The sequence below is a fragment of the Megachile rotundata genome, chromosome 3 (genome assembly GCF_050947335.1).
Source record: "Megachile rotundata isolate GNS110a chromosome 3, iyMegRotu1, whole genome shotgun sequence".
In the NCBI taxonomy this organism is placed as follows: Eukaryota; Metazoa; Arthropoda; class Insecta; order Hymenoptera; family Megachilidae; genus Megachile; species Megachile rotundata.
The window spans coordinates 4,004,722-4,019,119 of NC_134985.1; the positions used below are offsets into that span (position 1 = coordinate 4,004,722).

At 33.9% G+C, this 14,398-nt stretch overlaps 1 protein-coding gene across 1 annotated transcript; it reads left to right on the plus strand.

Moving 5' to 3' along the window:
- Positions 1-2,659: 2,659 nt before the first annotated feature.
- LOC143264092 (uncharacterized) lies at positions 2,660-5,684 on the plus strand. Its single transcript, XM_076529589.1, has 5 exons — positions 2,660-2,681; positions 3,120-3,260; positions 4,049-4,231; positions 4,325-4,633; positions 4,726-5,684. Exons 1-5 carry the CDS (start codon positions 2,660-2,662, stop codon positions 5,682-5,684), a joined length of 1,614 nt encoding a protein of 537 aa, XP_076385704.1.
- Positions 5,685-14,398: the final 8,714 nt, after the last annotated feature.

The window sequence follows — 14,398 nt, forward strand, 5'->3', positions numbered from 1 at the left end:
CGAATTCACACGCAGACACACACACAGTACACAAAAACTAAAGACCAAAAAAAAAAAATGAACGCACTACTAAAACAGCAAATCAAAAGGCGGAGCAAAAAGGAACAATAAACAGAACGGAATCACTAAAAGAAAAAGAGATTTAAATTTCAGCGAGGCTTTGGCGTAGATAAACGCGATGTCGCGGCGGCTCGCTAACTTCTCCCTTCTTCGTGACCTTCTTCCCCGGTTCGCGGTATTCCCCCACCCCGAGGATTTCGGCGTCGAGGATGGGCCATCCCATGGTGGCTTGCAGCCAGGTCCTGGGGCCCTCTCTAGGTGGCGGTGGGGGGTGGCTTGTCCCCAGGCCTGGCGTTCCTCGGTGGCGGGCTGCCGGTCGCCCCCGCGGAGGATAACGGGGTGGCGTCGCGACCGGACAGCCAGTGTCTTCTTTGGTGGACCCATCCCGCGCCTCCGTCGATCAGGGAGAGGTTCCTCCGCGACCGGGGACAACGACGGCTCCTCGGTGGATGGGGGCAGAAGGGGGAGAGAGAAAAGCGTGGCGAATAAATATATAAAAAAAAAGGTTAAACACAAAAAATGTGCGCAATTGAAAAAAAAAACACCAGGCACTCCCTCATTCATTCTTGCCCCAGCGGTGAGGGGGTCCGCTTGGGCGGAGGAGTGGGGCCGGCAATTCGGGGGTATCCTCGTAACGAGGCATAACAACCAAAAAAAAAGCTAGACAACTAAGTGAAAATATGCCTTGTTACAAATGTAATTCAATTTTCCGCGCCACGTATGTACCTGCATTTTAGGGTCATGTTCATTAGGTTAGGTACAACGAATGTCGTCACTGGATTTTTCAAAATTTCGTTTCTCAGCCACATTGTTTAAACAACTTTGTTATAATCAATTAATGTTTTTAATATGTTTAGGTCACTTCACATAACTAACAATAAATGTCAAGAGTTGATTTTGTTGAATCCATCAAATTGAATTTTGAAGATCTAAATTCAGATTCGGATTCAGCGATTTAAAAAGCTGATATATTAAAAGATGAAACAGTTAAAAAATATAGATTCACAAATGTGTTTCATGCATAATGCCAAACAATCGCAGCAATTTATGAGTTGTTTACACCCCCCCCCCCCCCCCCCCCCTCCAAACTTACATAAAAAAAAGGAAGTATTCGATTTTAATTCAATCAGATCAAAACTGATTTTTTGCAGTAAGAAATTGATCGCTATTCCGTGAAGTTACAAAATATATAAGGCAGAACAACAAATAATGTCCATTCATTTACAGTCCATTCATTTTCTCAAACTAACCTCTGTAATTGTTGTCTTTGTTCATTGTATATAGAAATTGATTCTCGCAATTCTGAACTGGCTTGCACCATCTCCGAATCTTTGTTCCGTGTCGTCAACGAACCTCCTATGGTGCTTTTGCCGAAGTCGGAGGTGAGACCTATTAAGGGTTCCTCTCGTTAAGCATACTTCAAAGACGTGGGTTTCCAACGTATTGGGCTTGAACCATATACCAGTTACCACGTGCACCACAGCAATAGGATTTATGGCGGGCATACAATGGAAGTGCTTACGGTTGTTCAAAACTAACCTGTCATAACTTTTCGAAGGTCAAACAATCACTTGATTGGTTACCTTTGATGACATTCATGCTAGATCAACTTCCGGAAGCTCAATCGCTAATCAGATTGGACAGGACAGAGAGATGAATCAGTTTACAAGAAACCGATAAGAGAACAAGTTCAGTTCTGACAATTGTAAATATTACTTCAGTCTATAGCGAACAGACACATTCAGAGTTAAAACCGTCAAGTTGACTATCACTTGTATATTCAATTAGCGTACGTAACGGAGCAGCATTCAACTAAAATCTAATAATATTTATCATTATCAATCATATTCAATTCAAAACGGCACTTGTGACATATTTAACTATCCTTATTACTATAAAAGGGATAAGGAAACGCGGTAGTGCGGGCGTTAATTCAAGGGGTTAACATCCAAATTCTCGTTAAAAAACAATCACTTTAGGAATACTTAACCCCCTAATTTTTACTCCCCTTTCAACATACCTAAGCCCATTTTCGTCTTCCATCAAACCATAAAATTTTATCTTCCGCTTTTGGGGGGTCGTTTCATACCCTAAATATGCTTTTCCGTTGGTAAAAATAATACGCATCCCTTAGTTTTTCATGTATCATAACATATCCAAATTTCAGAAAAATCGGGAAGTGACATATCCGTAGATTTATTTGTTAGTTGGGTCTGCAGCTGCATTCACCACCTCTGAAGTCACAATTAGTTCATGAAACTTTGTGACTCACTGTCTTTTTCTGTAATCGTGGTAAGTACATTCACTATCGAGAAGCAATGTATCGTATGTGTAGCGGCACATGGTTCGCAGCGTTGGTAGAAATTAGCATTGATCGTTTACAGATGTTTAGGTGTAGGCAGTTAAGCCTACCCTAAAGTCTGTAAGTCGGCGAAATTATTTTATGTTTTTTGGACGTGCGTAGCTCAATAGGCTACCCTACCATAAACGCTGCCGGCCATGTCCCGTTACGGTTGATTAGGCCACATGGTCAGCACGGGCCGGAAGGACACTTTCGGTTAGCAAATTCTAATTTATAATACTTTTTCCCTCGCCAAAAATGGGAGGACTCATCGAGGAAAGTAACTCCACCCTCTACTATGTAAGGAGTTACGCCTTCTCCAGAAAGTTAATATATACTGCGGAAAGGCGCCAAAACATAGATTATCTGTCGAACCTCCGTTGCAGTAACATTACATACTCCATTCTGTAACTTTGCATATAGTTTCCATAGTTCTCATTAAATACCTCATCTCTTGCAAACACACTGTTACGAGTATTAATCATTTCACCTAACCTACCTCGCGACAGTATGTTTCGAACCGCTAGTCCTTCTTCGATTCGAATCCATACTTTTTTCTTCCTTTTCTAGATTTTGCACGGCAAAATCTCGTTAAATGACCACTTTTCTCATAATTGAAACACACGTTTCATTTTGTCTTATCATTGGCATAGTTCTCCGCAAGTTACCGACGACTCAAGTCATACAGAAGGAACAAACAGTTCAAACCTTATTACAGGAAAAGCAATCAGTTTTCAACAAATTCTAGATAAAGAATCAAAGCCTAAACAGCCGAAAAAGAAACCAAATACGGAAACAAGGAGCGACAAAAGTATAGACGACATGTTACAGCCAGTGAAACAAGTACTAGAAGAACCTGGTAAGATGTTACATTTTTATCAATTTAAAAGTTTTATCGAAAACACACTTGGATCTTCTAACACTAAAGAGATCATAAAAGAATATACAAAGGACGTAGAAGCTCTTGCGAACTTCATGAAAAATCTTTACCCTTACCTCACGGATCGCTGTATTAAAAACCGATTCACAAGAATCATTAAAAGGTTAACAAAACCTACTGACTCGAATTTCCCAACAAGACACTCCTCAGTGCTCAGAAGACGAATATATCAATTAACTCAATCAATTAACTTAATATAACAATAATACTTCAAAAAATTCTAAATGCAAAAGAAAATCGTTCAATGGAATGTAAATAGCTTAAAAACAAGATTTGAATTTTTCAAAAACTACTCCATGGTCATCGGTCAAGTGTATTATGTTTGCAGGAGACCAATTTCAAAGCAAATGAATCTATTAATATTAAAAGTTTCAATGTAGTTAAGAAAAATAGAAGGAACGCCTCGATTGCGAGCGGTGGAGTAGCAATTTATATGAAACAAAACTTACATTACACAGAAATACCCTTATATACAAATATTAAAACAATTGCAGTTTCGATCATTCTACATTAAAGGGAAGTATGTATATGCAACGTATATATTCCTAATAATTATCAATTTCAAGAAGCTGAACTAATCGACCTTATAGAACAACTTCCCAAATCTTTCTTATTAGTGGGAGATTTCAATAGTCACAATACAATGTGGGGATCCACAAACACTGATGCTAGAGGAAAAATAATCGCAAATATAATACTTAAAACAGGTATCGTATTATTGAATACCACCGAACCCACTCATTTCAATATGTCAAATGGCTCTTACAGTGCTATAGACTTGACTTTTTGCAGTCCAAACATTTACGATAACATCGAATACACAACTTCAACCGAATTATATAGCAGCGATCATTTCCCCATATTCGTGGAGTTTATCGATAATAATACTGGTATCCCCATAGCCCAACCTAGGTGGAAATTTAAAAAATCAGACTGACTACTATACCGAGATGAAGTAAATGAAAATCTACCTTCACTAAAAGCTCCTAATTCCACAAATTGTATGGAAATAAATCAAATATTAGAAGAATTTGAAGAATTAATCATTCAAGCAGCAGCAAAATCGATACCGAAAACATCAAATGTTATAGAAAAGAACAGCCTCCCATGGTGGAATAATGAATACTACAATGCAATTAAGGAGAAGAAACACGTTTTTAATGCGTATAAGAAACATAAAACTGACATAAACCTAATAGAATTTAAGCGGGCAAAGTTAGAAAAAGTCCTTAAACAAGCGAAAAAGGATGCATGGATCAATTACATTTCATCTTTAACAAAGAACACTCCATGTGCCAAAATGTGGAATAAATTGAAGAAAATAAATGGCCGGAAGGTAAATTCTCAAATTATTGCAAAGGCATTGACAACTCAATTATTACAGATTCCATACACATGGTCAATCTATTAGCCACTACATTCGCAAAAAATTCAAGTAATGAAAACTTCGACCTGAACTTCCTCAAAATTAAAGACAGTCCCGTCGAAAGTGCAAGGATCGAACCAATCGACTCCCTGGCAAAAAACCATCCCCTCAACACAGAAATCTCGTACGCCGAATTGCAATCTGTATTGAAATCTGCAAAAAAATCTAGTCCAGGACCTGACAACATTCCAAACGTTTTTATACAACAATTATCAAGAGAAGGACTAAACTATTTATTAGACTTATACAACTGTATATGGCTGAATGGTGTCTTCCACGACAAATGGCAAGAAGCAATAGTGGTCCCCATAATAAAACCTGGGAAAAATAAACTGCAAGTCGACAGTTACAGACTTATTGCCGTAACATGTTGTTTATGCAAGTTGTTAGAAAAGATATTATGTAAAAGATTGCGATGGTATCTAGAAGTTAATAACCTGCTAGAAGGAAATCAAAACGGGTTCAGACAACACCGCTCGACAATAGACAGCCTCACAATGTTAGATACCAATATCTGTGAAGCTTTTCTTAAAAAACGACGCCTAGTAGCTATATGTTTAGATATTGAAAAGGCGTACGACATGGTTTGGAGGCATAGAATTATCCAACAGTTACAAAAATGGAACATTAAGGGTATTATGTTACATAATTTTCTAAAAAATAGATCCATGTACGTCAGTGTCAACGGAAACTTATTCAAGAAAACGGAAATCCGAAACAGGGTACCCCAGGGATCTGTACTAAGCGTAATTTTATTCTTAATTGCTATAAACGATATCACCGAAGTTTTTTTTAAACCAATTAAGTACACCATCTTCACTGATAACTGCACTTTCTTCATTACAGGAACAAATTTAAGCACCATGCAACAAATCCTTCAGGACAAATTAGACAAACTTCAAAAATTCTCGTTATAAACAGGATTTAAATTTTCCCAAAACAAAACCACCGTCACAATCTTTTCAAAACAAAGAAAAACTCAAAACTATAAACTACAGCTACATTTAGGTCAGCATCAACTCACAAGGAAACATATCGAACATTATGTGAGATATAGTTCTCAAAAAAATATTTGAAAATAGCCCTTGAAGTTGGGGGTGGAAATCATATTTTTGGGAATATCTCCGGAATTAAAGAAGATAATTGGATTCTTTTTTTTGTAAATTGTTCGTTTTTAAATAGGGAATTTTTGTGCGTAAAAAAATTTCAATTAACTGTATTTGTTTAAATAATATTTTGAAAATTTATAATTTTTGTTTAAATTTTTGCACTAAATGTTGACCTATTTTTTGCAACTTCGTGTACGTAAACTATGGACAAAAATAGAGGATACGTGTTTTTGGAATTTGTTGTTTGTTGCAATGTTTATTAGATATATAATTTAACATCACCTCCTGTGAAGAGGGGCAATCAGCATTTTTATTAAAATAAAGGTGTGTCGCGGTTTGATATGTTTCCTTGTCAGTATAACAAACACTCCAAAAATCCTCGGCCTAACCTTTGACAAACACCACACATGGATACCATTTCTTAAAAAGCTCAAAGAAGAGTGTGTTAAAAGACTAAATATGTTAAAAGTTATTGCTTCGAAAAATTGGGGAGCGGAATTCGTAGTTCTAATTAATTCATACAAGGCCTTAATTCTGTCCAAACTTAATTATGGGTCAGTTGTTTATGGTTGTTAAACCAAATGTCTTAAAATACTTAGCACCTTTTTTTTCTATTCTATCTGAAGCCAATCTAACATCATTAGAAATTCGAGGAAAGCAATTAAGTTTATCGTACACAGCAACCAGATTAGCAGCACCGTCAAATCCTATCTATGATCAGTGATGAGATATGGGCCGGGTTTTTTCGCGCATGCGCGGCAATTTTAGTCTCAGTGAAGTATAAGTTTCAATAAAATGGGGTACCTTAATCACCCCTCATTATTTTTCAAAAATTGTTATAATTTGGTTGTGAAATATGAATTTATAGGTTGGATAAGATTAGATTATATACATATTTTCATATTTGAGGAGCAGATGTAAAGGAAGGGTAATAAAATAACTGTACGCAAAATATATAATATAAAAATAAAATATTTTATTGGATAGAATCAATAAAAGAATACCAACATTTGTTGCTAGGATAAGGAAAACTGCCAAAACCTTATCAGTATTCATAAAACAAAAATTACATTCATAATATTCAACAAGAATAAAACTGAAAAACAATTTATAATAGAATTTATAAAATAACATAACAGTGTAAATAAATGTAATTTTTAAAATAACTTAAAATATCACAATTTGTCTTTGGCACAATAGCATTATAAAATAATAAATAACAAAATAATAATAATAAAAGGAACTAAAAGAATATTGCACAAATAATGTAAAATAAAATAAATAGAAGCTCTATGTAAATATATGTGGGGAGTGAAGCGTGCGACACGTGTAATGGAAAAATTATGTTAAGACAAAATACGATCGACGGGAGAAAGAACGCCGAACAGGGCGCGTAGCACGGACAGTCTTTGTCCAGCATCGAAAGCATTCACAACGTTAATTGTTCTTTTAAATATATATATACATTTATTATTCATATTCAGTGTGTCGATTATTCACCTTCATCTTTAGTTTTATTTTATTTTCGAGGATCCTCAACCTGAAATATCCTTTAGGAAGATTCAGTCAAACAAATAGGATCCCACATATATATTAGTAAAAATTACACAAATAATATCAAATAAAATAAATAGAAGCTCTATGTAAATATATATTACTAAAAATTGCATAAATAATATAAAATAAAATAAACAGAAGCTCTAAGTAAACATATAAGCAAAAATACAACATATTACAAACTATCAGATGTGCATTTAGTATCATACAAATTTTGCGCGTTATGCAGTTCGAGATGTCGTGAATCTACTTCAAAATTAGTGCAATTAATATTTTTTGATTGAAAACTGGACCTGACTATACAAATTGAAGAAACCGTATCGTTAGATAATTGGTTTCTTTTTTTATTTTTGACGTCGGTTACAATAGAAAATATACGCTCGGCTTCGGCGTTTGAGTGGGGTGAAGAAAGAACTATTGCAACTAATGACTTTAAATTTGGAAACATCTTTTCCCCATCGAAATTTGTAACATCTAGAATACGTTTCCACATTTTATCTAAAGTAAAACCAATTAATTCTTTTTTATCGTCGTCGTCAAAAGACGATGGTAAAATTCGCCATTCAAAAGCTAGTTCTGTTACATTGATTACATTACTTACACGTTTGGCGATAAAAGTTAAATCTTTAATTTTTTATCTACCTTCATCATATAAAGCTATTTTTGGATCTAAAAAATGTAATTGTTTAAAAAAAGGATCTTGTAAAGGGAGACGTACAAGCATCTCTCGAACTGCAGTAGTATAAAAATTCAAACACTTTATTCTAATTTGACGGGCAGATTCTACTTCTACAGATTCTAAATAATTTTCACATTCCGGGCCTGTATAAACATTTTCAATATTCTGAACATTATTAACATTATTTATATCCAAAGTTTCTATGTTCTTTAACGCGTCAATTTTGATAAAATTTTGCCCTATTTGATGAATTAATTTTTTACTACTTTCGAATAATTTATGTATTAAAATACTGCCAGACTGAAACAGAGCATTGAAATTATTAATAAAATGTAGAGAATATTTAAGAAAAAGTATATAGGCTTTAATCGCGGGGTCGTTAAAATAATCCAAAATACTTTCCGCGAAACTAGATTTCTCTTCTATTGTTGCTAAAATAAAATAATTTTTCAAAACATTCCAATTATCTAATAATCTAATAATACATTTGTGGAGGCAAAGCCATCTAGTATTTGATAATTTTAAAATTTTTAGTCGCTGAACTTTAAAAAAATCCTGGAATTCAACCAAAATTGCACATCTTTTTGCACTGCCCGAAATATAAGTGGCAACTCCTCTAATAAAAATTCTCGCAAGCCGAAGGTAATTAGTCACAAGAGTGACTAGCTATAAGCGCGGAAGAATGGCAAATACAATTTATAGTAATTAATTCGGGAACTTCTATTTTTAAATGTAACATGAATGAATTATTGCGGCCAACCATAACTGGTGCATTGTCACATGCTAGTCCAACAATATTTTGAATAGGAATTTGTTTTTCATCTAAAGAATTTTTGAAAATTTGGAAAATTTTACTCGCGGAACAATCGGTAGCATCTGATTGTAATAATTCTAATAACTGCGTTATAATGCTACCATCTAATGGTGACACATATCTCACCAGCACGCACATTAATTTTGTATCGGAAATATCCGTACTTTCATCAATTAAAATCGAAAATCTACACGTTTTTAAACAATCAATTATATTCTCAATTTCGCGTTTGGCAATTACATTTGTGACAATTTTTGCACACTTATGTCGAGCAAGTGAAAGATCCTGTACAACTTCGGGTTCAATACAAATATCTTTTATTAATGGTATCAAATGATCTACGGTACAAAATGCTACATTATGTTCAGCGAAAAATGCAGATAATTTAATTTCAGCTCGTTTCACTTTGTCTGTATGCAGTAAGCTACTCGCGGTAACATTATTATTATTATTGTCATTATTGCTATCATTTATATCAAGTGAATTTACATTTCTACAGTGTACATTTGTTTTTTCGTGATTGTCTACATCGGTTTTGCAACATCTGATAGTTTTATTACAAGCGATACAAAGCGCTCTACTTCTATCTACAGTAGGTCTTAACCATACTTTATATTATTTAATGCCATTATAATTAAATATGTACAACGTACCTCGCCTCATAACGGCTGTTTCTTCGCTGTTTTCCCGCCAACGACACTACGCCATCTAGCGGCGCCACTAAATACATACGCTGCGTACGTTCCTGCATTTCTCGCGCATGCGCGACAAAACCCGGCCCATATCTCATCACTGTCTATGATCAACTAACTACCACCACTCTCTTCAATGATTTCAAAAGAAAGCATAACTCACCGAAACCGATAAGCGTTAGAATTGAAACAAACCTACAAGAATTAAACATTGATATACCAACAATTATGCCAAGGAAACAGTACCAAATTCCATCATGGACGATAAAACCTCCTTGCATATTCAATGGAATTCTAAAAACGGATAAAAAGAATAACCCAAATGTGGTCAGAAGTTTATACAATGAATTATCGAATGAGTATCCAAATCATATACAAATCTTTACCGATGCCTCAAAATCGAAGGAGGGGATTGGGTGCGCAGTATGGAGAAATAGTAGTCCAACCAAACTGCATGGTGTTCACAATAATATAAATGATAGGAACCCAGCGTTACAATTCAACAGGAAAGACCAAGTAAAAATAATACGCTTAAGAATAGGACACTCAAATTGGACACACTCACACCTCATCACAAAAACAGAACCAAATATCTGTGACATCTGTGACACACAAAATACAATAGAACACATATTGGTAACTTGTCCCAAATATAACACGATGAGAGTACAACACAATCTACCAAATTCACTAAATGTTCTTCGAGAAGTAGACTCCTGCAAAAAAGTTCTATGTTTTATAAAGGATATTGATCTTTACCGTCTACTCTAGAAATGATTGGATGCAGTAGATAACCCAACCGTGGTCACTAATAGCCCACAAGGTTGATGTGACCTTAAGCATTCAAGAAAAAAAATTGTTTTATTTTCATTTACCATGTACGATACTCTGAGTGCTTCCGTAGTCTCTGAGTCCAATTGTAGTTAAGATAATACGTGATTTAACAGCCATTTTCCTCTCAGGTATGACTTCATATAAGTTTTCCATGAATGATAGTTATTATTTAGCCTTGTCATTCGATTTTCACTGTGATTTTCTCTATCTATTTTTATTCATTATTAGACCTTCCTTGATTTCTATAAATTTTCACCGATATTTATCAGGTAACACATTGCGACACTACTTTTAGGTTATACACTCTTTGTGTTAATACATATTTTGTTAATTGGTGTATCTGAGTCCATAACCATTATAGTAGGTATAAAAACTAAACCAAAGAACCACTTTATATGTACGGATCGGTATATTTCACGTAGAAACTTTTACAAAAATTATTATCGTCCGATCTCTCTCTTCGTTCTCTAAAATAGTCGTCAACAAAATACGTCGTTTCCGTGTCTCCGACAAGGATTTATGGGGAACGTGTCCCCCGTTTGCACTTTTGGGAAAAACTCAAGCTTGCCGTTACTACGGTCCTGAAAAATATCAACAGGTAAGGGGGTGAAAGTGACCAGGTATCGCACAAACTCAGTCCCAATCTTCGCTGAAGATCCCTGATTTACGATGATCCTAAAGCGACTCTGGCCATCATCATTACTAATTGTTTACCCGCTTTTACATATAACATTTAATAAGAAAAAATAATGACTCGATTCTTTATTACAAAACTGTTGATTTGTAAGTAATGTAAATAACGTTTCTTATTAGCCAATTTAGCGAAATAGTCAACTGAGAAAATCCTGAAATTTTTACGATTTTAAGAATTAGTCGCTAGTTTTATTATTAACACTGAGGTGATGTATGTGAAATGAATAATACTGTGTTTGTGGCGAAATACTTTATTGAAATAGAAGGCGCGATGCGTTTACTGCGGAGATCGAGACTCGAATGTCTCCCGAAAAACATTTTCGGACGAAGGAGAAAACTCTCTCCTTTTTTAGGAAGTCCCGAGTGGAAAGGGCCGAGGGCCTCTTAGACCCGCCGAGCCAGCGCAAAATTATTTACAACTTAATGACTCTGTTGACTCGACGGGTCAAAAGGTTTCTGACAAAATCCAGACCTCGCTTTCCACTCGGAACTTTCCCTGTCGCCATAACACTAAAACTATCAAAACGATTAAATGACCGGTCCATAAGTTTCAAACTATAAATTACACTTTCTTAAAATCTCGGTTGATTTTCATCAAGATGAGGAATTAATGTAATTTTATGTTTAATCGTTTGTTTATTTATTTCTCAACTTCATTTTCAATTCTATTTAGTGCACACTATACACCGGTGGGTTTAATATAAAAAATAATGTCCATATAATAATTTGAAATTTCCAACAATTGAAATAGTGAATGCTAAGTGCTGAAAGAAAGCCTACACCGATAAATCCTTTCATAACAAAATTGTTATCTGTAAATAAAATGTGGTCATATTAATGGTTATCTTAGGTCGCACTTTTCTAACCTTTTCTTTTAACCCTTTCGCTTCGGCTGTCCAGTCCGCCGAAGTACTGTAACTGAACGGAAGCGAGCGCCATGAATACGTGCAGTACGCGTTGTTGCTGTATATACGTTTTCCTGAGTCTTAAATGACTATTTTGATGAATAAAGCAATCTTTGCTACAGTATAATGAGTATAATTTAGATCTTTGATATGAAAACATTTATAACGTACAATTATAACTTTTATAATTTATAAACATTTATAACTTACAAAGCTACAGTATTTTACAATATTTACTATGTTTACAATATTTTAATTATGAATTAAGTATGATGCGCAAATAAGTTAATATATTAATGCGTAATGATTAATAGTATAAGCACGTATGATTAATTTTGTTAAGCGACACTCGTACCCACAGGTCATATTGTGTGCGCCGCTTATAAGCGGCGCTCGTACCCACAGGTCATATTGTGTGCACCGCTTATAAGCGGCGCTCGAAGCGAAAGGGTTAACAGTGTTACCAACCTTCTAATATTTATGTCACTAATTTTGACACAATTATGAGAATTAGTGTGCTACTAACAGTTCAATAATGAAGGATAATGAGAATTATGGTTTACAGATTTAAAATCTGTGTGCAAAGTTTCATCTAAATATATATAGCTGATATCGAGAAACTAAAAAGAAGTTGATGTTAAATAATCAGAATTATGGAAAATAACAAAACTAATAATACACTTTTGAACACGAACAAATTATTTAATATAAAACACAAACAACAAACATTTTAACTTAAAGATTAACCATTTAAACAGGGATTACTTTTTCTTCAAATAAAACATCACGAACGCTTACATTTTCATAACGACAAGACGGAAGTACAATATTCAATTATTCTGTTTCTAATATTCAATTATTCTGTTACTAACATCGCACATCATTTCTAATACTGTAAGATGTCGCTATATGCTAAATTTATTAATAATTTAACACGCCTCCTTAAATTTAGCATTTTGTAATAATTCGTAATTTCCATTTAATTTTTCTTTTATATTCTAATACACTTTAAGAACCTCTCTAAATTTTTCAAATTTAATTCGTCCTAATGACTTAGTGAAGATATCTGCTGGATTTTCTTCCGAATCTATCTTAACCACTTCAATTAATCCTTTTACATAATTTTCATTAACATAATGATAATGCGTTTCTATATACTTTGAGTTTCTCGTAAAGTTTCCATATTTACTTATGCATATCGCGCCAGCATTATCTTCAAAAATTCGGATTGGATTTTGTATTTCAATTCCAAAATCACTTAATAAATCTCTAATTAATTTCAATTCACTCACACATACAGACAATGCAACATACTCTGCTTCTGTCGATGATTTCGTTACAATGTCTTGTTTTTTTGATTTCCAAAAAATAGTATTACCATACATTCTTATAAGATATCCAGTTGTAGATTTCCTATCAATAATATCCCCTGCCCAATCAGCATCAACACAACAATCTAGTACATCAATATTTACATTTCTATCGAATCTTAATTTTAAGTTTTTAGTATAATATAAATATTTCAATATTCTTAAAGCGTACTTATAATGACTTTGATCATAACAATTTTGAAATCTACTTAAGTAATTCACACAATAGCAAATATCTGGTCGAGTACTAGAACTTATATATAGTAATGCTCCAATTAAGTTCCTATATTTAATATCTTCTGATATTGATAAAGCAGGTTCACATTTCAAATTTTGCTCCATTGGGGTAGCATATAATTTTGCATTTTCAATCCCATATTTTCTCGCTAGTGATTCTATATATTTTTCTTGGTCTAATGTCATAGAATTTGTCTCATAATTATATTTAATATTTATTCCTAAGTATGTTTCTATTTGGCCCATATCTTTCATTCGAAACTTAATAGCTAATTTCTTTTTAATAAATTCTATTAGTTTTTCATTTTTACTACAAATTAACAAATCATCTACAAATATTATCAAATAAACTTTCTCATTATTATCTTCCATATAATATAAACAATAATCAATTTTACTACGTTTAAATTGTAATTCCCTTAAATACTCATCTAGACATTCATACCACGCTCGTGGACTTTCACGCAATCCGTACAAAGACTTAATTAATTTACACACTCTACCGGTATCATCATCATAACCCTGAGGTTGCTTTACATATACTTCTGATTTAATTTTTCCATTTAAAAATGCTGTTTCTACATCCATTTGATTTATCAATAACCCTTCCTGTACACAATAGCTTAATAATATTTTTAAAGTTTGTGTTCTTGCAACCGGTGAGTAAATATCCTCAAGTATTTCTTTTTGCTGAAACCCTCTTACAACAATTCTAGCTTTAAATTTTTCATCGGATTTTTT

What these genes read in the sequence shown, in the direction of transcription:
- LOC143264092 (XM_076529589.1), top strand. Translation starts at nt 2,660, where the DNA reads ATGGGAGGACTCATCGAGGAAA. An exon ending in ACAAGTACTAGAAGAACCTG is followed by an intron (nt 3,261 to 4,048) that starts GTAAGATGTTAC and finishes TACTTAAAACAG; the next exon opens with GTATCGTATTATTGAATACC. An exon ending in GTTTATCGATAATAATACTG is followed by an intron (nt 4,232 to 4,324) that starts GTATCCCCATAG and finishes CTTCACTAAAAG; the next exon opens with CTCCTAATTCCACAAATTGT.